The 22,173-nt window shown below is 35.7% G+C and overlaps 2 protein-coding genes across 4 annotated transcripts; both read right to left on the reverse strand.

Annotated features, from left to right (window-relative positions):
• Positions 1-278: 278 nt before the first annotated feature.
• LOC110818055 (Tetratricopeptide repeat (TPR)-like superfamily protein) lies at positions 279-8,538 on the reverse strand. 3 transcript variants are annotated; one of them, XM_022046802.2, is made up of 14 exons: positions 8,227-8,530; positions 8,073-8,133; positions 7,893-7,950; positions 7,537-7,730; positions 7,003-7,110; positions 6,524-6,706; positions 4,890-5,369; positions 4,703-4,798; positions 4,394-4,567; positions 3,601-3,828; positions 2,346-2,489; positions 2,074-2,262; positions 1,601-1,720; positions 279-1,341 (listed from the first exon to the last, which is right to left on the reverse strand). In XM_022046802.2, the coding sequence occupies exons 1-14, from the start codon at positions 8,238-8,240 to the stop codon at positions 934-936; spliced, it is 2,457 nt and encodes an 818-aa protein (XP_021902494.2). In that variant the 5' UTR covers positions 8,241-8,530; the 3' UTR covers positions 279-933. The 3 variants fall into 3 exon arrangements, 2 of the variants coding, with proteins under 2 accessions (XP_021902494.2, XP_021902495.2); XR_002540301.2 differs by having other exon boundaries at positions 1,313-1,341; positions 1,601-1,870; positions 8,227-8,538; XM_022046803.2 differs by lacking the exons at positions 7,537-7,730; positions 7,893-7,950; positions 8,073-8,133; positions 8,227-8,530 and having other exon boundaries at positions 6,993-7,110.
• A 1,070-nt stretch (positions 8,539-9,608) lies between these two features.
• LOC110818102 (pre-rRNA-processing TSR1-like protein) lies at positions 9,609-22,066 on the reverse strand. The gene is made up of 21 exons (XM_088209554.1): positions 21,515-22,066; positions 21,176-21,252; positions 20,994-21,071; positions 20,719-20,850; positions 20,324-20,374; positions 20,055-20,195; positions 19,844-19,966; positions 19,665-19,742; positions 19,285-19,377; positions 19,075-19,197; positions 18,710-18,793; positions 17,971-18,069; positions 16,332-16,529; positions 16,124-16,199; positions 12,366-12,469; positions 11,994-12,253; positions 11,798-11,884; positions 11,488-11,718; positions 10,349-10,427; positions 10,179-10,242; positions 9,609-10,089 (listed from the first exon to the last, which is right to left on the reverse strand). The coding sequence occupies exons 1-21, from the start codon at positions 21,603-21,605 to the stop codon at positions 9,971-9,973; spliced, it is 2,388 nt and encodes a 795-aa protein (XP_088065680.1). The 5' UTR covers positions 21,606-22,066; the 3' UTR covers positions 9,609-9,970.
• Between the last annotated feature and the right edge of the window lie 107 nt (positions 22,067-22,173).

The following is a 22,173-nucleotide window of genomic DNA, read 5'->3' on the forward strand; positions in this document are numbered from 1 at the left end:
TTTGAGGCCTAAGCAAATTACCAACTAGGCAACTTGATGTTCATGCAAGAGACTTTCCTGCGGACTGATCAAAATGAATAGAAGTTTTCAACAATGCTGGTAAATAAAAACAATTAAGTTTCATGATTTTCATGAAATTCATTTGTAAACCTCAATTTTTTTAATCAACAAGTTACAAACATAACATTTTATTCTAAAGTAAGTTTTAATAAAATTAAAAAATATATGTTAAATTCTATTTAAAATTGATAATTCCTTAAAAGCTTTAACTTAGACAGTAAACTCCAAAATTCACATTTTATTCCATGAATAATAATTCATTTACAAACAAATAAAACCAAAAAAATTTCATTGTTCATATGTTCCATCCAAACATAACCTTAGTTGGAGACTACAATAAAATACAAAAGAAAAAAAAAATTTACAAAAAATTTCGTCCCAAACTAAAAAAGGGAGAAGGGGAAGGGTTTCACAAGGTCCTTCCAGCTTCCACTTGGTGCATTTGAAACGTTACAATGCCAGACGGATTGTCTTGTTGTCCGGCTCAATAAATTTTGGATAGGCTACACTAGTACATCATAATTTATTCCTAATTCACTCCAGTAAGACAACTCAGTGGCTGATACATAGTTTAGGGGTTAGGAAGCAGAGACAACTCTGATATAACCCTTTTGTTAGCTGTGAGACCTAATAAAGAGAGGCAGAAACTGAATAAGCAACAGCGCCTAATTCAAACCACCAAACCTGTTCTTGTTTCTTCTTCAGTTGGTTAATATCTAGTCTAACCATCCTCTGCCAGAAATCCTTACCTACCGTATGTACATTCTGCGATCCAAGCAGAATCGGTCACCATCTGATTCAACTTTTCTGGGATTCTAAAAAGATTCATACCATGCAAATAGGTGTGTATCTGATGCATGTTGTCTGTTGCATCTATAAGGTCGTTCCTCTTCTGAAATCGTAGCTAGTCAACAGTCTTCTTGCCCATTGGCTTTCACTTGGTGGCCAATAAATCTGGAATCCAACAGTTGCACACCATCTTAAATTCAGCATTGCTATAGCAAGATTCTCCTCAGAATCTTTAAAAAACTGAAGTATCCGGGACTCGGCTTCCAAGTCTTCAGAAAGAATTAAGTCCTCAAATTCGGTCCTCTTTTCTTGAAGAATGCTTGCTTCCTTACAAAGCATTCGCATGCTGAGAACACATAACACTTCCACAGCCGTGCTATGAAAACCTTGGTCTACATATGCAGTGAAAACACATTCGCAAGTTGATGGATCAGGCTGGACTTTATCTCGGTGCATTTGCTCAACAATAAACTCAATCACATCAATCCTCCCCTGGAATTATCCATGAAAAGAACAGTAAACGTTAATATCATACAAATAAATACCTAACTCGATCTTAGTGATCCAGAAACAATTATAAATTTGAATTGCATATGGCACACCAGATCCATCTTAATATAAGGCAGAGTCCATGACATACTAAGAGAAAGCTCCTTTGAAATTTTGAAGTCATAATCACTCACTCATCCATGAAAGGATTACAAAAAATATTTTAAAGACAGCAGGAAACGTAAAGTAGGAGATACAGAACCTTTTCACAAGCCTTTTGAAGAATGGTATTGTAAAACACCACATCTATTTGATTTCCTTCTGAGATAGCTTGATCCAAGAGATTCCAGGCCTCATCAAAATTTTCATCTTCCAACAGAATCTGACAGAAAGTACATGCAGCTTAAATAAATCTAGAACCCAGTCAATAATTGATTAAATATGCCGGTGGAGACGGTTCAACAGTCCAGAAAGAATTGAATGAGGCTGGATTGATGGGCCAAAAAAGTAGGAAAAGATGAGCAGGAACAAACTGCAGTGAATCAGAAACAGTTTTCATCTTTTTGGTATGATAGAAACGTGAAACGAAGAGAACTGGTCGCATTTAAACATTTTCCTCCACAACCACATGTTTAAATCATAATTCTCCCAAAATTAGAACAGTGAACAAGTCCTGTTTGTTGTTTTTTGGTCATTCCATTTTTCCGCAGTGACGAAAAGAGTAGACTGAAATACCTTTGTGAGAGTGGTATAAGTTATCGTTTGTGGATAAAATCCATTGCGGATCATCACGGAAACTAGGGCGCATGCAGATTTGAAACATCTTATGATGCTGCAACAATCAATCATTACATTATAGATTGCAGCATCTAGTGGGAAACCAAATGCTCTCATATTTTTAAATATTTCTACTGCCTTGTGACTCTGCATGTTGAGGAAAAACCAAACATGAATAATGAGCCCACACCTAATATAATTGCACAAAGTAAATCGTCACAGGCACTTACTTCCTTGGCCTCAACAAGTGCATGCAATACTGTCTTATATATAGGCATCCTTAAATATGTATTATCACCACAGAAGAGGTCCTCAGCTACATGTAAATACTGTATCAACTCTGTGATCATTCCCTCCGCTCCAAGGGCTTTTAACTGAAGGAAAGCAGAAAATTGTGAGTATCACAGTGAAGGTCCAGAGAAATTAAAGAAATGAAGGTCTACCATTAGACCTTCAAGTTGAAAGTTGGTTGAATTGAGGAGTCAGCAAAGACTGCCTTTTGGAAATTCAATTGCAAGTAAACAATAAAACCTAGTGATAAAAAATCACTAGTATTTTATTCATAAGCCATTCATCATAACATTTTGCATTTAAAACTTCAGACCCAAACTCCCAGCAAGAACAATAGCATCTCCAATTTTTAGGATCTTTTCTTTTCTTTTAGTAGAAAAAGATATTACATTTCCTAAAAAAAGAAAAAGTATATCATAGACAAACAGGAACAAGGGGGTGCCACCCAAGAACACAAGCAAGAATATCTACAATAAAGGAAAAGATAACATATCCGCGAGGAACCCCGAGATCATCTCCATTTTTGAGAGGATGACTTTTGAACAAACCACAAGGTTCGGAACCTAGAACCTGAGATCCAAAAAAAATTAAATATAAGACCACAAAACACTCTTCTGTTAGGTTCTCTTAAATGGTCCAAAAAATAGTGAGGGACCAGGGCAACCAGCTTCTTCCCCTCATGGTCAATATGGACACCCTCCAGGCATGTCACTTGCAGGAGATAGAGCTACTCACAAAAAAAGCCCAATAAATGCCCATCAAGTATTTAATCCCATTACTTATTTTTTTAAAAAAAGTATTTAATCCCATAACCTTCTCTCTGGACACCGTAAAAGAAGATGGTTGGGAGATTTATTATCACAAAGCAAAGGCAGACCGATAGACAACACAAACACCTAGCACTTTCTCTTATTTAAATGGTTAAATTGCTATTTATGTTCTTCTTTTAGTGCCTTATATATAAGTTCTATCACAATTCTGAAGCCCATGAGAAGTGCATAGTTCATACAGAGTCAGAGAGTTTTTGCATAAGCGGGCTTTGTTGCATTTAGATATTGAAGGTCTGTCTCCCTATAAACTTAGTGCCTGAAAGTACAGTAGGAAGAGCTTCACTGCAAAAAACCATTCTATTCTTGGAGATGTTAAGCTTTATTCAGCAACCAAAAGAACAAAATACATGAGGCAGGAACTTACCAAGTTCTTCATTGATTGATGACTATGCTGAAGACCATTTTTTGCCATATCCAATTCTATAGCATTTATTCTTTTAGATGCATCTACCTGTGACAACATGTTCCCCTCTTCGTACGGGGCATTCACATTACCAAATAATGAAAAGAGCAACTCATATGTCCTGATATCCGGCTGGAGTTTTAACTGCTTCATTTTGGCAAAAACATGTACAGCACGCTCAGGTTGATCCTGCAAAACTAATGCCTTAACTACAAATGCAGAGAAAAAAATAATATTCTCAACAGCAAAAGAAGTACCAATTCAATTTTGAATAATCAAGTACTTATTTTCAATAGAATATAAAGCCAAAGTGACCTTGTCATGGACAAAAACTAGTCATTATATACTGCAAGTGCAAATAATCAATGCTTGACTTTTTTTGCCAATCTAACATATACCAGTGTATATATTGCAAGTACAGCAAAATTATCATGACTTCGAAAAAGCAGAAAGCATTATTCATGTAAAGTTTGTCAAAAAACCAGAAAAAACTGGACAGAGCTTTCAACCCAAAAATGATTTAAGCACATTGGAAGCTACCAAAGATCACTCGACTATTATCCATCATGCTCAAACCTTGTAAGAAGTAGAGTTCGATGCTTAGTTCTAAAAAAAACTTCCATATTCAGTATATTTTGTCCTACCTCAAAGCCTTCAGAATAATACCATAGAAGAATATCATGGAAATCAGACATCACAATCAAATAAGTGCACAAACTGACGTTAGGTTTTAGATCTACCAATATGAACTAACCATTGCTTTGCATGCAGTGAGAAGGGCATTGAAAGCATGGGGATGATAGCATTCAGAAATTTCATCCAGCAGCACTTCAGATAAGTCAAGTTCTAAAGCTCTACTGCAATCTATTGAAATAGTCAAAAGAGTTGGATCATATGGCTTCAAGTTCCACTGTCGCATTAACTTCAACTGTAGAAACATGAAAACATAAAATCAAGAAATCTCTGAATAAAAAGGAAGCCAAGTCAGATGATAAATAACTGCAGGTGCAGCAAATTAAGCTCCATGAATAACTGACATATGCAACAAGCCAACATAACCTACTGCTTTCATGCCATCACTGAACCCCCTCTCACGGACAATTGCTCTTACAAAGCCATCAAAGGTATGGCTTGATGGTTGCAACCCAATATTTTGCATCTGGAAAAAAAAAAACAAAAATTTTAGGATAGGTTAACAAGATGATCAGAAAGAAGAGTCTTCTCCACTTAAGGGAAGAAGAGAGAAACACCTGCTGCATCAACTCCTCCGCCAGTCCACCATTTTGAGCTTGTGCACAGGCATGTATCACATCACTGAAGGACCACCTTAAGACCTTCATCATAGGCATGCCTTTGTACTTATTCAGCAGACACATCCTGGCATTTTCAATCTCTCCATTTTGTGTGGAAGAAACAGTGCACTGCTCTACATGAGAATCAATTTTCAAGACAACAGAATCCTCCTTCAAAGTTACTTCACCATTTGAGGGAATTGGAATATCCAGTCTTGAAGAACAGAGTTTTCCTTCAACATTTGTCCTAATGAAAAGCCTTCCCCTGACAGCCAAAGCCACCATATGTTGCAAAGTTTCATATGCGGATTTCAAATCTCCCAACCTTGTAAAGGACCAAATAAACTTCCGCAAAGACATGATGCTCATACTGTAGTGTTTGACATAGTCCTTCCAGATTTCATGGACAGCAGACAGGTTTTGCTGCCAAACTGCAAGCTGAAATGAACAATAATCATATGGACAAATGTCTCCTGAAAAAGATTAGATCAAACACCTTACTTGAACAGTGAACTCAAATTTAAGAAATTCAGTTCCTCAATTGTGCAATTACATACTAAAAAAAAACTAAACTTTGTCAAATGAGAATAGTATGGCAGAAAATGGTTAATGGAAACCATCGAATCCTAATATTGCAGAAAGGAACAAGAAAAACCAAAAATGAATCCTAATATTGCAGAAAGGAACAAGAAAAACCAAAAATGAAAAGCATAACATGATCCAGTCCAAAGTCTAGATTTTCCCCGAATCATACTCAAGGAATTAGGATTATATAGTCCAATCCACCAGCATTTTTAAACAGCCAAAAATCATCTTCCACTTCCACCCAACCTCTTTAGCGAATATACTCAAACACGTTCACATATTACAAGTAAAGGGAAGAAAAGAGAGAACACATAGAACTTCGTGTGGTTCAGTACGAAGAACTCTACCATACAACAAGTAGGTTTTTATTTTGTATAACGGATTGGAGGGAAGAAAAGAGAGAACACAGAGAACTTCATGTGGTTCAGTACAAAGAACTCTACCATACAACAAGTCGGTTTTTCTTTTGTATAACAGATTGGAGGGAAGAAAACAAAATTACAAGGTGTCCCCCACATAAAAAATTGCTACAGATCACATACAACTGCAATGCAAATTATCAGGAGCATTTCTTTTTACATAATTTCTCTGAACATGAACCGGAAGTTAGCATGCAGCAAACCTATAATATAAGCAAAAGCACAACAGCCTCCCTAACCCTTTTTCATTTTCTACCATTACGGAATCAACAGACAAAAGCTCTATATTTTTTTTGAAATAACGGAGAAAGGTTCTATATTGCACATGCCTATTCAAATCCATGCTTTTACATTTGGGGTTGCATCTCTTTCTCTCTGTAACGAGGTTTATTCAGTTTTGCTCATAAACTGGAAGCAAAATGTTTTCATTTTTATGGACATCTATATGTGCTGTAACTAAGTCAAGGGATCACCAAAAAAAAAAAAAAAAGAGGCATATGGGGAACAAAGTCATGAGCATCACCATACAAGTACAAAACTTTTCCTTCTCCAGTAGCAAAAAAATTAGGATAAGCTTTCTCCACTCACCTTGAGAAGCTCAGAATACGTAACTTCGTTCTTTCCCACCATACGACGCTCCATCAAATCCAAACATTTATTAGCATGAATGATATTGTTCATTTTTGCACAGGCTCCTAAGAAAATGTTGTAGACAGGCAGCATAGGAGAGATGCAAGAACTTTCTCCAACAAAATTAATCAAATGTGAAGCCTGAACAAAGTAAAGGCAAAGAGACAGGAAATGTTAAGTCATTGTAACAGTGAGATACAATGGACAAGTATCAGTAATATGTTTTGTATGTGATAACTGCAGTCTGCATTACTATTAGTGACGACAATAATAATTAGTAAAGTCTGAGGACCCAACTATCAATTAATCCTATCAATCTAGTCAAAATCACAATGTAAACAATATTTTGTGGATTAGAACTACTAATGTAGGGTTTATATGATTCTTCAATAGACAATTAGAAATTAAGACCATTAAACAAATTTACCTAAATTTACCTCCTCTAGATATCCCCCTCTGCAAAGAGCTTGCACTGTAAGCAGAAAGGATATGTTATTCGGTTTAATCTTCTTTTCTTCCATTATCCTCAAAGTCTCCATGACGAACTGATAGAAATGACATAACCTCTGTCAATATCTCAGTAAAAAGATTCCATCTTAACTTTGGGACTGAATTTTTAAAATCCCACTAAAATACATATATAGTAAGCAACATAGTTAGATCATCCCAACCTCCCAAATGAAGCCAAATAGGAACATGCAGGAAACATAAGTCAGTTACCACAATGAACTATGCTTCTCAGCCTTCTCTAGAAAGTCGTGAATAAGACTGTGTTTACTAGGAAAAGAAAAGATGCATAAAGCTTTGTCCCTAGCTCTCTGGCGGGGTATGATAAATACCATGCATCCCACCAGTGTTAACTGGCTAAATAACGAGAAACTACATGTTCTTCATTAAACATCACATTGTGAACCAGACAATACCTTAGCTGAAAAATGAACACATGTAGATTACAGGGTACTTCAGCTTACCAGGGGGTCAGGAGATCTTGCACAATACTTCAGAATATGAATGAAGTCATCAGCTTTCAGTGAGAAGCTCCCACCTCCAAAATCCAAAAGCAAATCTGATGCCCTCCTTCTTTCGCCCAGGCGCAGTGCATTGACAATTTGCACCTGAAAAGGCATTGTGGTTGAATCTTCTAGTTGCCTCCAGAACTCACTACCTGCATAAAAAATTTTACACTCACAACTTTTTTACATTAAGATATATGTTTCTCAATCCAATGGTTCTAAGTTCTCCATAAATACTCAAAACTTCGAATTCATATCTTCCTGAAAATAAACTCCCACTATATATTGCGACCTTAAGACTTGTGAGCACTTACCAACTGCGGTAGTCAAAGAACGAGACAATTCCACTTTCCTGTCGAAACTTCTTTGCAACTATTACAAACATGGTTGTTACTCAGATAGTATTTTAGAAAAAATTATTCAAATTCGTTAATAAATGCAATCAAAACCAATGCCGATGTGGGGATTACTACGATAAAAAGGTAAAGACATACATTTTCATATGATTTTAATTTGCCCAGTGACTCCGCAATCGGCCGCAAAAAGTTTCTACTTCTGCAAAATGTTGGAACACGTAAAGAAGACAGCGTAAGCGGACAGCTAATGATGCACGCATAGGTGTCCAAACAACCGCAATAAATCACTTACAAAGGCGTATACATGGTTTGAAGCTCCAATGATTATTGACCCCCTGTGATGCAAAGGAACCCTGATGTTTACCTAAGGTTTAAGCATTTTGAGGGAAAATGCGATTTTCTTGGGAAGATCTGGAAATCCAAATTACGGTTTTTTGGCTGAAAACTGGATACCAGAATTCAGTGGGAGTGAGAAGTGGATGAGCATGTGATGTTTGCGCCCCAATATCTTCTGGGCCTCTCCAATGAAATGAAGATGGTGGAAAATGGAAACGGCTTCAGATTGTTTTACTGGGCAAGAATCAGATTAAAGGTTAAATAAGTATACAGCCACAGAAGAAGCCAAGAGTAAGCTTGCAATAAATTAATTATTTTTGTAGAATTTTCCAAAAATTTAAAATTATTTTATTTTTATTTTATGTAGAATTTTCCAAAAAAATTAATTTAGATATTCTGAAATTTATTGTGCTTATCTTTTATTGGTCCGAAATATTTTTTTTGTAACAGCCCAAATTTCGATATCAGTGAATATAAACTGTTACATGTGGTATTAGAACTCACATCGAGTCTTCAGTTTTTCAAATAACTATTGTCGGAGAATGATGGTGTCAGAATAACTTATCTATCGGAATAGTCTTATTTCTTAGCACTCTGTTTTTGTTTATCCAATATGTCAACTAGTACTTCTTCGTAGGACAAGTTTATCTCGATCGGAATATCTTTATATTGAAGCGCGTGAAACGGATCAGAGTGATACTTGCTAGCATTACCACATGATTTTGAATTGTATTTATCCCTTATTTTAACTTATTATACAGCAAGTTTTTTCACTTCAAGAAAAATAATTTTTCCTTTAACCAAGAAATCTAGAAAATCTTAAAAAAAAAAAATGTTGGAAATATATCTTAGCTAATAAACATGTGTGTGAATTAATTAGAAGTAAAATACAAATTAACAAAGAATAAATAAATAAATCCTAATTCAAATAAAATTAATTAAATTAGAATGTATTCTAAAATCCCCTAAAATGAAAAGAATTGGAAAAAAAAATAATGATTATGGTTTAAGAGAAACACCAAGAGATCATAAACATATATATATATATATATATATATCTCTTCAAACACAAATGAACTTTGTAGAAATCACCCCATCAATCACTGTTAAACACTCCGCTAGTTTTATAATTACCATGAAAATTCTTATACCACTCCAAACTGAGAAAACTTCCCACCATCAGCAGAATGCAATTCTGCAGGAGAAATCCAGATTAGGTAAAGATAGTTTTCATGTTTTATCCTTGATCAACAATAGCTGCTTGGATCATCTTGTTTCTATTGTAGTTTATCTTTACTTACACATTATGTATCGAAGTAAAACTCTAATCTCTACGTATACACAATTACAGATGAGATTATCAATAAAATCATGAGTAAAAAAGTTCCAGCAAGCTTACTCTACAAAAATTTTCCCTCTCCAACTATCAAATGAAGGGGAGGAAGGTGAGGAATATCTGGGGGAGTAAAGCAAAATAATAGAGGATATTCTGCCATGTAGCTTACAAGCTCCAACTATGAGGAGGGTTGGAATAAAACAAAACAATAAACATATATGTATCACTGTTGCATGCAGCTTACAACTGCAAAACACTAGTTAGAATCAACAAATCTGAACCAAAGCTTCATTCCCATGAAACAACAAACCATGCCCTTCAGTTTCCAAATTCTGCAAATACAAGATTATGCATAAACTGATACTCAAGCATCAATCAGTGGGAAGAAATGTTCTGGCCACTTGGGATATGCTCGCTTGTATAAGCTCATGCAAACAGTGTCGTGCTGCTGAAGGACCCCATTCAAAATGCATTTCATTGCCCCTGCAAAAAATAAGAAAAGATGAGTAATTTTGACAAATTTCCTCTCTGAATGGTAATAGCATGACCATGAGCATCCAATGAGTTCTTACCATGAGTCCCAACAGGTTCCTTGATGCGACCACGACGTCCACATTTGGTCCATACCTCAACAGGCTGCAACGGAGCACAAACAACAATTTCAATAACAATGAATCTACTGTAATTCCAGAACAAACATTACCACTACCATTGGACGAGAAAAGTAACAAAATTTCCTTACCTTGAACCACCTAACATCCTCTGGGTTATGAAACATGTATCTAACTGCAGCTTTCAGTTTTGATACCCGCTGAGGATAACTGAAACAGTAATAAAAGAGAGCAAATAGATCAGAATATCAAAAAAAAAAAAAAAATATTGTTCCTCTAATTCATATAGGAAGGTCCCATTTCCTTCAAATTTTAATTTTATGTTTGATCGATTCCTACATTTGACATTCATATTGGTTAAAATAATACAAAAGTACGGCATAATTCTAAGTTTAAGCCACATGTACTCCCACCTTAAACTCTTTAAGAGTGGATTTTCAATTCCTAGTTTGCGAAATAGGAATTGGAAATCTCACCTCAAGAATTTAAAATAGGAGTAAAACTATTTCGAATATGAAGGTTTATTGTGATTCAACATATTAAGACAAACATAAAAATTTATCTCTAGAAATGAATTAAGAATAGAATAAGAATTGAACAAAAAAATATAAGTGCTAAAAATTTCCAGACAGATCCAATGTGAAATTACTGTTCAGAGTTATATGCATAACTCAAAAATATGATTATGTTAAACACTTCCGAGCCTAAGCATTTAATCATCAAGGACATGAATAGTAAGGATGTAAGCAATGAACTTAAATCCATGAAAGGCATACAGTCCCATTCTATTATTATTCACATTAATATGCAACTAGCTTTATTGTCAAAGAGAATATATCACTCAAGACAAAAAAAGAAAAAAAGAGAATATGTTGTTATTCATGCACGACTCATGAGGTCAAGTAACTCACAGTAGCAGGATTAAGCATCACTTGCATTTAGCCACCAAATTCGGTCTAAATAAATTTGGCTCATTATAATTAATTAATAGGTGAAGTTGGATGACAGCTGATCAAATTGGGAGCCCAAGGATGTCTAGCCTTTACATCCAGCTTATGAATAAGAAAAAATCAAAACAGAAAATCACGTATAAATGGCATCAATTATACAATTCTTTTTCTCGACAAACTGTACTTACTAACAGTTGCACATATTCATAGCGAAGTTGATGGTGAAGCAAATTTATTTATTCCTTATAAACTTCACCAGATCACCTTGAAGAGTTGTAAGCATCATCATGATATAATTATATGCCAGAACTAAATCTTACCCAGTTAAAATAATCTTCTTCAGAATTATTCTGTCTGGGTCAATGCTTCTCAAGGAGCCAACAGCAGCAACTGCAGGTGCAACAGCTCCTTCCACTCTCTTCAAGGCTATCAAAGGAACAGGTGGAAATGAAATAGGAGCGTAAATTGAAGCCATGCAAAAACGCCCTGCATGAAGAAACCTCTCCATTTTATGCTTGTCTGAGTTGATGTTGTCGGTAGAAAATACTGGCCTGCAAGGTAATAAGGAATAACTTCAAAACTTAATGAAGAAGCAGTAAGTGATACAGTAAGAGGCAAGGAAGCCCATACCTAGCAACAAATTGGCGAAAACCAACATGAAATATTAATTCTTCTTTGGTTTTAATGGGAGCATCATACATATCATGCTTCTTTATGCTGCGGAAAAAAAAAAGAAAAAAAACAATTGATATAGCTTTGACTTTAGAGGAACTAAATCAAGGATTTCGAAACTTTCAATATGGAGTATGTGAGAAAGGGAAGATACCTAAAATGAAGGACAGACATTTTGGACTCATGCTGCAAAAGACCACATGCTACTACTGGTGATGTCTTTGCAAGGACACACAATTTGGAAGCAAGATCAAGAGGTATATCCTTGACATGAAGCCTCACATAGGAACTAGCCGGTACACAATCATCCCTGTTCCCTTGCTCCATTTCTAACGCTTGGGCAAGTACATGCTTCTGTGTTCTATTGAAGTTGTCAAAAGCAAATATTCTGGCATACTCTGGTGGCAGAGATTCCTGATATTTACCAACAAGCACTTAGTTTTCTTTTCCTGGAACAAGCACTTAGTTATCAATTGATGATGAAAGAAAAGTATGTAATCCTATATCATGATTGCAAATATATTACTTTCGGGTCCCAGGAGGAGGTTCTAAAGGACTTGAGACCTCTGTACTTGGCAAAACGCTTTCTGGCAGGAATATCTAGAGGAGTATCCACTTCATCTGGAAATTCTGAAATATAAAAGAAATCATTGACACTTAGCTGACATACTGCCACCTTTAGAAATGGCACTTCATTTGCTTCATATTTAATGATAATGACTAGGGAAAACATACAGTAAAATTTTTTACCCATGCACAGTAGCTTTATAGAGAGGTGTGGATCAATGTAGATTAAAAATACTGGATGCTTTTAGCAACTTCTAAGGAAAGTGAGCTTTTAGAACTGTATTTCTTAGACCTTTTTGAAATTCCAAATCAAGCCATTGGGCTGTGAGATTCAATAGGAACTCAGAATTCAGTGATTTTTTTTTCTTTTTTTTTTGGGTAAAAAATTCCCTCATTAAATCACATAATTTCAATTTTATCTATACATAAAACCTTTTCTTATTCTCTTCCCTCATTTGATCTTTATCTGGTCTTCCCTAAATTATTGTTGTAAAAAATTGTCAATAAAAATTAACCAATACTGGAAATTGAAAAAAAAAAAAATATTAGTAATTTTGAAATAAAAAAATATGGTATGTATCATTAATATAAGCACCAAGGAGCTACTTATTCATGTATAAAAATATTTATATGTCAATCAGGATGTCAATAAAGTCCCCAAAATCCTCCATAAAATAAAGAGGATGACCCATAATCAAAAAACCCAGAGTTTGGAACCATTTTCTCTAACCTTATCAAAATCATATTCTACCCTTTCAAAAGTTCTCTGATTTCTTTCTTTGCACACCAATGTTGTAAGAGGAATGAGACCCACATGTTTTCTTTCCACCACGAGTGCCCTTCCAGGCTCAAACCTTATTCCTTACTGTACTAGCCATCGCCCAACTAATTCCCAGTAACCCATACACCATGGTCTATGACATACACGCAAACAGGCACCAAAACAAGATGTGGTTACAAGACTCTGCCTCTCTCTTGCATAGAAAACGATCATTCACCATAATCTTTCCCTTTCTCATTAACTTGTCAATAGTAAGAATACACTCATGCCCTGCCTCTCACACAAAGAAAGCGACTTTAAATGAAGTATTCAGCTTCCAAGTTTGCTGAAAAGGAAAACCGATCTCCATGGTCATTCTTAATCAAATAATTACAGAAAGACCTAATGGAGAAGGTCTTGTGGTATTAAGACTCTAGACTAGATGGTCATTACTCCCGTCCATTGAGGCGAAGGAGAGCGTACTTAGAAGAGACTCATATTCATTAATTTCCGAATCACTGAGATTTCTCATCACATCCACATACCATTCCCTTTCCCCCAAATATCTCTTAATGATTCATGAACCGAGATATTCTTGTGCCATGCAAAGGAAGTTGATCTCTGAGCATTCCCCCTCTAAGCCAAGCATCCTTCTAAAAACTGATTTTGGCCACACTGTCTACCCTCTACCTAATGTATTCATGAAATTTATCCCTACTCATGCATATCTTTTTCCACATCCCTTCCTATGTGGTCTTAACAATACTGTGGAGTATCCACTATTCATAATACGAAACTTTGCCTCTGTCATCCTACATCATAGAATGTCGTTTTCATCCATGAACCTCCAAAGCCACTTACTTAGTAAGGCCAAGTTTATATCCATAAAAGATCTCTTGAGATATTGGTTTTTTAATCCTATCCTATGTCACCAAGTAGTACTTTTTCCTATTAGAGTTGTCCCAAAGAAATCTCGACTAAATTGATCCCAAACTCTTAGCAATATTTACTGGGATTGTCAAAACAGATACATAATACATGGGTAGGTTGGCCAGCATACCTTTGATGAGTGTGAATTTTCTCCCCTGTGAAAAGGAGGTTTCTCCTCCATCCTGCCAACCTCTCCTTTTGAACCTTATCAAGAGAGAATCCCACGTCCTCACATCTTTATAATTGGCCTCCGAAGGCAACCCCAAGTACTTAATTGGCAACTCCACACTTTTACATCCTTTGAGTCTTACCAACCTAACAACATCATTCCCATCACCCAATCTCACCAATTCAAACTTGGTTAAGTTTAAGGCCTGAAATCATTTGGAAACCCAATAAAACGCAATCCCCTTCGTCTGATTCACAAAACACTAAAGTCTTATCAAGAAAAAATTAAGCGTGTTACCTTCTCCATGTGCTCACTTTCTCCCAGTTTAAGACCTCTAAACAACTTCAGCTCCCTAGCTCTGAACTACATATCCTTCAATGCTTATATGACACCAGTAAAAAGTAAGGGAGATAAAAGTTCACTTTATTTGAGACCTCTGGAGGCCTTGAAAAAACATGGACCCCATTTCACCATGACTACAAAAGACGTTGTGGTAATACAGGAGTCAACCCACTTATACCCTTTATCCTCAAAACCCATTCTCCTTAGCATATAATAAGAACCTCAATTTATATGATCATAGGCTTTCTCCATATCCAGTCAGGCCTCTCTCTATTCCTGAATAGATCCTCCACAACCTCATCAGCCACAAGCGTGACATCCAAAATTTGTCTTCCACAAAAATATGTTGAAACTCACCAATCATTTTATCCGTTACTTTGACAATCCATCTGGCTAACACCTTTGCTATGAGCTTATAGATACTCCCAACTAAACTGAACACTAAAGTCCTTGATATTAGTTGACCCCTCCACCTTAGTAATGAGTACCAAAAAAGAAGAATTTAAAGATTTATAAAAAACCCCGATCATGCAATTCTTTAAAGAGCTCTAGAATATTCTCTTCCATTACATGCCAGAATTTTTGCATAAAACCCATGTTGAAGCCATCGAGACCAAGGGATTTATCCTTTCTATAGTGCATGAGTTCCTCAAAGACCTCCTCTTCAGTGAACTCTTTTTCAAGCGAAACACAACTCATCTCATCCTAAGATGGGGCCTCCATCTAAACTCCGTGCAATATAATCTATAGATCCTAACCCCTTACCTCAACTGTTCATTACCTTTCACTATCCAGCCATCAATCTCCATTTTCTCCACATAGTTGGTCCTTCTATGATGATTTTCCATACTATGAATAATTACAGTAATCTTCCTATATAGGTCATTGTTATGATACAAAAAACTTTTACATTGGGGACTTCATTCCAAACTTACTGCTGAATAATTATGCATAAACGTACAGGCTATCATATTGACATCTGTACTCTTCATATAAATTTCAAAACAAAGTCAGATATTGTTTTGCAAAAGATATGCATAGAACCCCACCAGATGGTTTTGGAATTTGTGCTATTCTTGTGTTATTCTTTGCTCAAGTTGCCGTTGTCTAGTGTACTAATTTATTTCCTACTCCAGCAAAATTTCTAAAATCTCAACTTCAGAATTAAAAATTCAGTAAACAATAATTAACCAATACCAGGTTTCCTATTGAAGCAATGATTTTATAATCTTACACTTTATGGATATAATTAGCAAACAGAATAATTTATGACAAAAGCTATTACAACACTCTTTGATACAATTCACCAAAATGATTACTTGTTTTTAAACAGTTTCTCGTGGCACTTCTATGCACAATGTGACCGAATGACATTCCCACAGCCGTATTAGTACGAACAAGGAGTAATTCTCTTTTGCTCCTATCTCTCATGTGCACACATCTTTCCCTTCTTTAAGCAACAAAAAGTGAAGGAGAAAAAAAGAAACACAAAGTTCAATTAAAATAAGAAGTATACCTTCATCTTCGGCATGTGCCTCTTTAATTTTTTTAATATCATCCTCTATCTGTTCCCTTGTCAAGTTCTCACTCTCCTGTAGGATAATTTTAAACCGAGTAGTTACGAAACAGTTACCAGGATCTACTGATTTTTCAACAGATTAGGTACATGAAACAAGTCCAGTTGATTATTCCAAAATTACATTCTATATGATGCAATTAATTACCATCATCACTGAATTATTTTCTGTTTCTTCATCAGACTCTCGAAAGTTCAAGGATGCTTGGTCATCTTCAAAATCTGGTTCATGCATATGTTCTTGATTAGCAATGCCTCTTTCATTTTCATCCAATACCATACCATCATCATTATTATCATCACTATCCGAGCTCCTTTCATCTGTATCATCCACTATCCAAGCAGCCTGCAAAATTGCTTTGCACATGAGCAACCAAAATAAATGACATAGTAAGTTCAATGATTTAAATAGACACTCCCATTCTTTTTCAGTAAAGTTATTCTACCATATGGCGCACAGCCTTTCATTGGTCAATCCTGTTTTCCTTGAAGCAAATATGTAGGAAAACTGTTTCTCCTAGAATAGTCTTGTTTTTTTATTGGGAAGTTGCCCGTGGGCAAATTCTTACACATTAATGACCTCATCAAACATGGCAAAATTATAGGAAACAAATCTCTACATGCTAGAGTGCGGCAGATAACCCACATCATTTATTACTAAGACGCACTGTCTTCTCTATGATTTTCTCTATGATTTTCAACTCTCCTAAAAGTGCAATTGATCATGGCTGGTTTGATGGCAGAAAAACTGTGAGCATTGCAAGTATGAGGAAGATAGGAGAAGGAGCAGCTTATTTCTCTAACCCTATGGTTACTTTGTAGGTTATTTGGAAGAAACAAATAGAAGAGCTTCGAGACAGTTTTTCTTTTGATAAAATTCCGAATGTTTCCAGAACCTTTATTTTCTGGAGTAAGGGCCATCCAATCACTACAGAAGAAAATCTAAGGAACATCATTGATATCCCGACTAACTTGTAATTTCCATCTTTCAATTTTTTTTTGTACTTGGGTAGCATCTCCTCAGCTCTTTAATCAATTCATCTTTCCTTGTAAAGAAAAAGAAATTAAAAGAATCCTAATACTAACACCAGCGATACTATTATGAAAAGTACTAGATTTCACAAAAACACGTTCTTAATCTATTTAGAAAAACGAGGAAACTAAATCTCCTTTGCATTAGAACAAAAAGTAAATGCATTCATATCAGCATTGGCACTGATAGCAGATTACCAGAGAAAGAGTGCTTGTAGATGATTCAAATGGTCAAGATGGCCAAGGATGCAATGATGCGCCATCAAGTCCATTCTAAATTTCAATTCAACTCCTAGAGCTTAATTACTCTTTTTGTAGATTCAGATGTAATTTACATAGTTGACGCAGAATTAAACCTACTCATACCTTCAGTTCAACAATGAAGAATTTGTATTCCTACTTCATAAGGGAGGAATAAAGAAACTCCCAACTTAAATTAAATATAGATTAGCTTTCTAAATATAGAAGTAGAAAGCTATTTTCATGAAATTTTTTATCCTTATTTGTATTATATCCTTCTTCTGTTACATAGAAATAAACTATGAACAAAACTCAACCTTAATCCCATATGTTTCAGATAGTTAGAAAAGAAATAACCTCCAAATCCTCATACTAAGGACAAGACCTTTGATCCTGATCTCGAAAAAAAAAAGACCTTTGATGCAGCAAATTCAGGATATAGGATCCGTCCTATAATCAGTTTATGTTCGGTGGAAAAAGTTTTAAGATATGGGATTGAAAAGAAACTATAAGACCTGGTATTCTGAAGTGCCTCGAGGAAGAGCTCTCTTTCTCTGTCTTTTTTCTTTTCGATCTCTATCAGCCTCTACCATTTCTGCCTCTGTTGGCCAAGTCTGTTAAGAAATTAAATAGGAAAAAGAAGAGTAGTAAATTGTGACGTCTAGTCAGAAAGAAGACCAAAAAAAAAAGAGAGAAGCAGCAATCAGCACTTTCCATGTATAATGGGAAGATCAATGAAATATAAACTGTGTTCAAGAAAGGGTAGATCACCCAGTCAAGGTCCATCATAAGATGGATCAAAACAACTGATGAGACAATGATCACCATTTCAATGTCTTATCCAGCTGATCTTTAGTTATATCATACCCATTTATACTTTTCTGGGAAAATTTTATTTTGACCACACAGAAGGGATGGCTACAACCACACAAGAAGACAAACAGCATATGATGCATGGAAAAACAGTTGCCAAAATTTACTTCCAGCAAAGAAACAAGAGCAATCACCCTTAGAGGAAAATATGATATAAAAGAATCACAAGAATTTGTTCTGCAATAATGCACAATAGAATAGCCATGAAATAAATCCCATGCCTATTTACCCTTGTTCAAAACAGACAAACCATGACAACCTTAAGCAGCATCGATTTGAAAAAGAAAATTTTCAACAGTAAAACAAATCTGAACCGTGGAGACTGAAAGTAAAAATGTAGTCAGCAATTGGAAGAAAGAGACAAATCCTCATCAAGGTTACCTGTTCTCCAGCAAGAGGATCTGGAACATTCTCGACAAGAAGAGGCTCCTGCTTTATTGGATCAGGAACCAGCATACGAATAACCTGAAAATTTTACAATAAGAGCTAAAATAGTCATAAAGGTAATAATAGACTTAAAGAACAAATGAATTGTTACTCTTGCACAGTAAAATAAATAACATATTAAAGATATAATAAAGAAGGATCAAACTTTTATCAGAATCAGCAAAATTGAAGCCTAGAATGAGTCATCAAGTAAAATTATAAATCGCAAAAATGAAAAAATAACCATCATTTAACAGTTGTTCAATCTCACTATATACTCCCTTTAAAAGTTTTACTAATGCCAAGAAAAATGCCACTACCTCTGCAGCATGGATATCATCAGACTCCATGGCATCCTGTTGTTTTCTCACATTTAGAGGGAATGGATCCTTCAAAATTTCCATTTTGCACATTTGGAAATCTCCTGCACCGCGGACATGAACCTGAAACCAAAGAAAATAAGATATAACACCAGTAGGTAAATGCAAAATAAATAAATAAAGCAAGCTAAAAAGCTGAACATCAATTACCAGCTGATTTACAGATAGGCAACGAGAGCGCAAGTAACCTGTGAGAAGAAGATTGCATTTTCCCGAACCATAGTCATCCACTACCATATCAACCTATAATGAGGCCCACAATTAAGCAATTGCTCTAGAAAGAAACTAAGGATTTTATGAATAAGAGTTTAGATAAAGAATCAACAGACTAATGCCATAATCTGTTAAAGGATTGGCAGATAGACAAATTGAAGCAAGAGAATCCTTACCATCTCCCTCAAAGGGGAAAGGAAAATAAGTACTTCATCCATGAAACTTGATAACTATTTTTATGAAGGTGTTTCCATTTTAGTACCAAGAATTCTACTTTTTAAGTCAATTAGACGTAAATAAAAGCCAAGTAAAAGCACCTTTTGAGCCATAAGATATGGTCGTTGATTTCGCCAATGAGGCACTGTGAGACGTTGCTCCTTAAAAAGCCACATGAACTGCAAAAGAAATATGTTAGACAGAATCAAAAACCATTCAGCAATTAAACAATCCTGAATAACGTAAACTCAAACAACCATAAATGAAACAAGACAATCACCTTATGCAATTCGTCCCTTGTATCCGCTGGATAGAACCTACAATCCTCAGGAAACTCAGAAGCAAGATCCGAGATACAAATCTTCTTCAAATCATTTCTTTTCTTCAGCTCAGTTGGTAAATCCTATACATGCATAAAATCTATCAAATACAAATTTACTTTTCTTAGTAAAAGATTTTATCTCAAAAAAGCATATCAGTCCAGGTCTTACACGGATCAATACAGTGGTGCTTGGCAAACCAATTGATCTAAACACAGAAAGACATTGACTTCCAAATGAATCAATATAGTCAGAGGTACTTTCTTCACATGAAGAGTTTGCAGATGCCACAAATGCAATTAAATCAGCAACCTACAACTCGAAAAATTTCAAAAATTTGGAGAAACAAACATGTAAGAATAAAAAAGATTAGGTAGCATATTGAGGTGTCTAAACCACCTCAAATTCAAAAATATATGGAGGAACTAAAAATTCCAAACCTTTGCCATTTCCATACATGTGAGTAAATCTCCATGTGGTGCTTGCAATACCTATATTATAGAGATCACTGAATCCAGTAAGTTTTATATGTCCATATATAATCAAAGGACACCTAGTTTTTCCACCACAAATAAGCAGAAACAGAAACCTAAACTTGTTTGCATATAAACAATTGTGTCCAGTTGACATGAAAATTGCATCTTGGTAACTTGCAAATTGCAAAAGATGGCTAAGCTGATGAGAATTGAGTACAGTCCACCCACCATTATTTCACAATTCTACTAACCTACATATACTCCCAAAGTATATGAGAATGTCCATGGTGTTTGAGCACCAAGAGATTCTCAATAGAACTTTTGGTGTAATTAACACGGAACTTAAAGTGTAAACTTACTGTTGCTCTTAGTTTGTACTCAGAAGAAACAACTGTTGAAGATGCAGCACCACTACCTTCTGGAGATAATACATTCAATAGATCTTCAGTCAGCGACTTCAGGTTCGCAGAAGCAGAAAGGCCGAAAAGCACCTGTCAGTAGGAGAAACCAAAAGTTGGAGAGAATTAAAGCTAAAACCCAAAAAGAATAACATTTAGGTTTAAATAGTGTAAATGAAACCACTGTATCCCGAAATAGTTCCGCCACTTTCTGGTGGAACAATAAGAAAACTCACAATTACACGGGGTGGGCTTGTTGATCCACTCGAAGCCCTTTTCTCTTTGAGAACAGCTGCACGTTTCTGCTCCCGCAGCTACAAGAATTCACAAGTTTGAGTAGAAGATCCATCAACAGTATGTTCGATCAAATGGTAGGAAGCAAAACCAGTACTAAGAAAGAGATTCAAACGCCAATTACCATCTTGCAGCGCTGAATTCGGGCAGCCCGAGCACCCTTGGCAACATTGTTCTCTAGTTTCCCAGCTCGCGCCTTATCTGATACACCAAACTATTTAATTCAATGAGGAGCACTATAAAAGCACGCCATGGACATGTAGTGAACAGCATTAATAAGAGGTTCAATGAAAACAGCCAGCATTCAAAAACTGAATGATATACAGTGAAAACCCATTAAGCACAATCAACCTCAGGAGAATATTTGAGTTTAAACAACACTAACGCTAAAGAAGAAAGGTAAAAAGAAGATTAAAAGTAATGAAAACCTCAAGGGGACCGAGAATGGAGAGATTATTATTACCTTTGAGAGAGATTTTGTGGAGGTTGCGGGTTGATTTAGATGAGAAGCGTGTCTTGTGGGCTTTGTTAACTTGAAGCCGAGAGCCTCCCATCGCAACTGCGGCGGCAAATTAACCTAGACAGCAGGAGTTCCTATGGCGGCAACAACTGGTTCTGAGCACAGAATGCTACCCAACTAAATACCTAAATTTACAATTATACCCTCCCTCATTCTTCTATTCCCAAAACAAATACCTAGCTGCCGCCTCTTCACTTTCCTCTTCCTCACCAAAAGCACAGATCCTTTTTCAAGAATCGAAACCCCTTCTTTTTCCTCACTGTATGCAACCTCTTCCCCGACGCAAACCCTTTTTTCCAAAAATCGCAGCCTCTTTCTTCTTCCTTACCAAAAAACAGACTCTTCCCCTACTCGACTTCTTCTCCTTCTTCACCAAAAACCGCCGCCTCTTTCTCTCTCTTCTTTACCGAAAGACGCTCCCCCAACTGTCTTTTGAAATCTGGTGAAGAGTGCAATTAGCAGTTTTTTGTTACGGGCATAGTTCTAATGAAGGGTTTGAGTTGGTATTCAGTATATATATATATATAATATTAATATTAATAAAATATTAAAATATTTATTTTTGACCAAAATTGAAAATTAAAAATATTTGGCTAAATTTA

Source organism: Carica papaya, chromosome 1 (assembly GCF_054855325.1).
Source record: "Carica papaya isolate Zhongbai chromosome 1, ASM5485532v1, whole genome shotgun sequence".
In the NCBI taxonomy this organism is placed as follows: Eukaryota; Viridiplantae; Streptophyta; class Magnoliopsida; order Brassicales; family Caricaceae; genus Carica; species Carica papaya.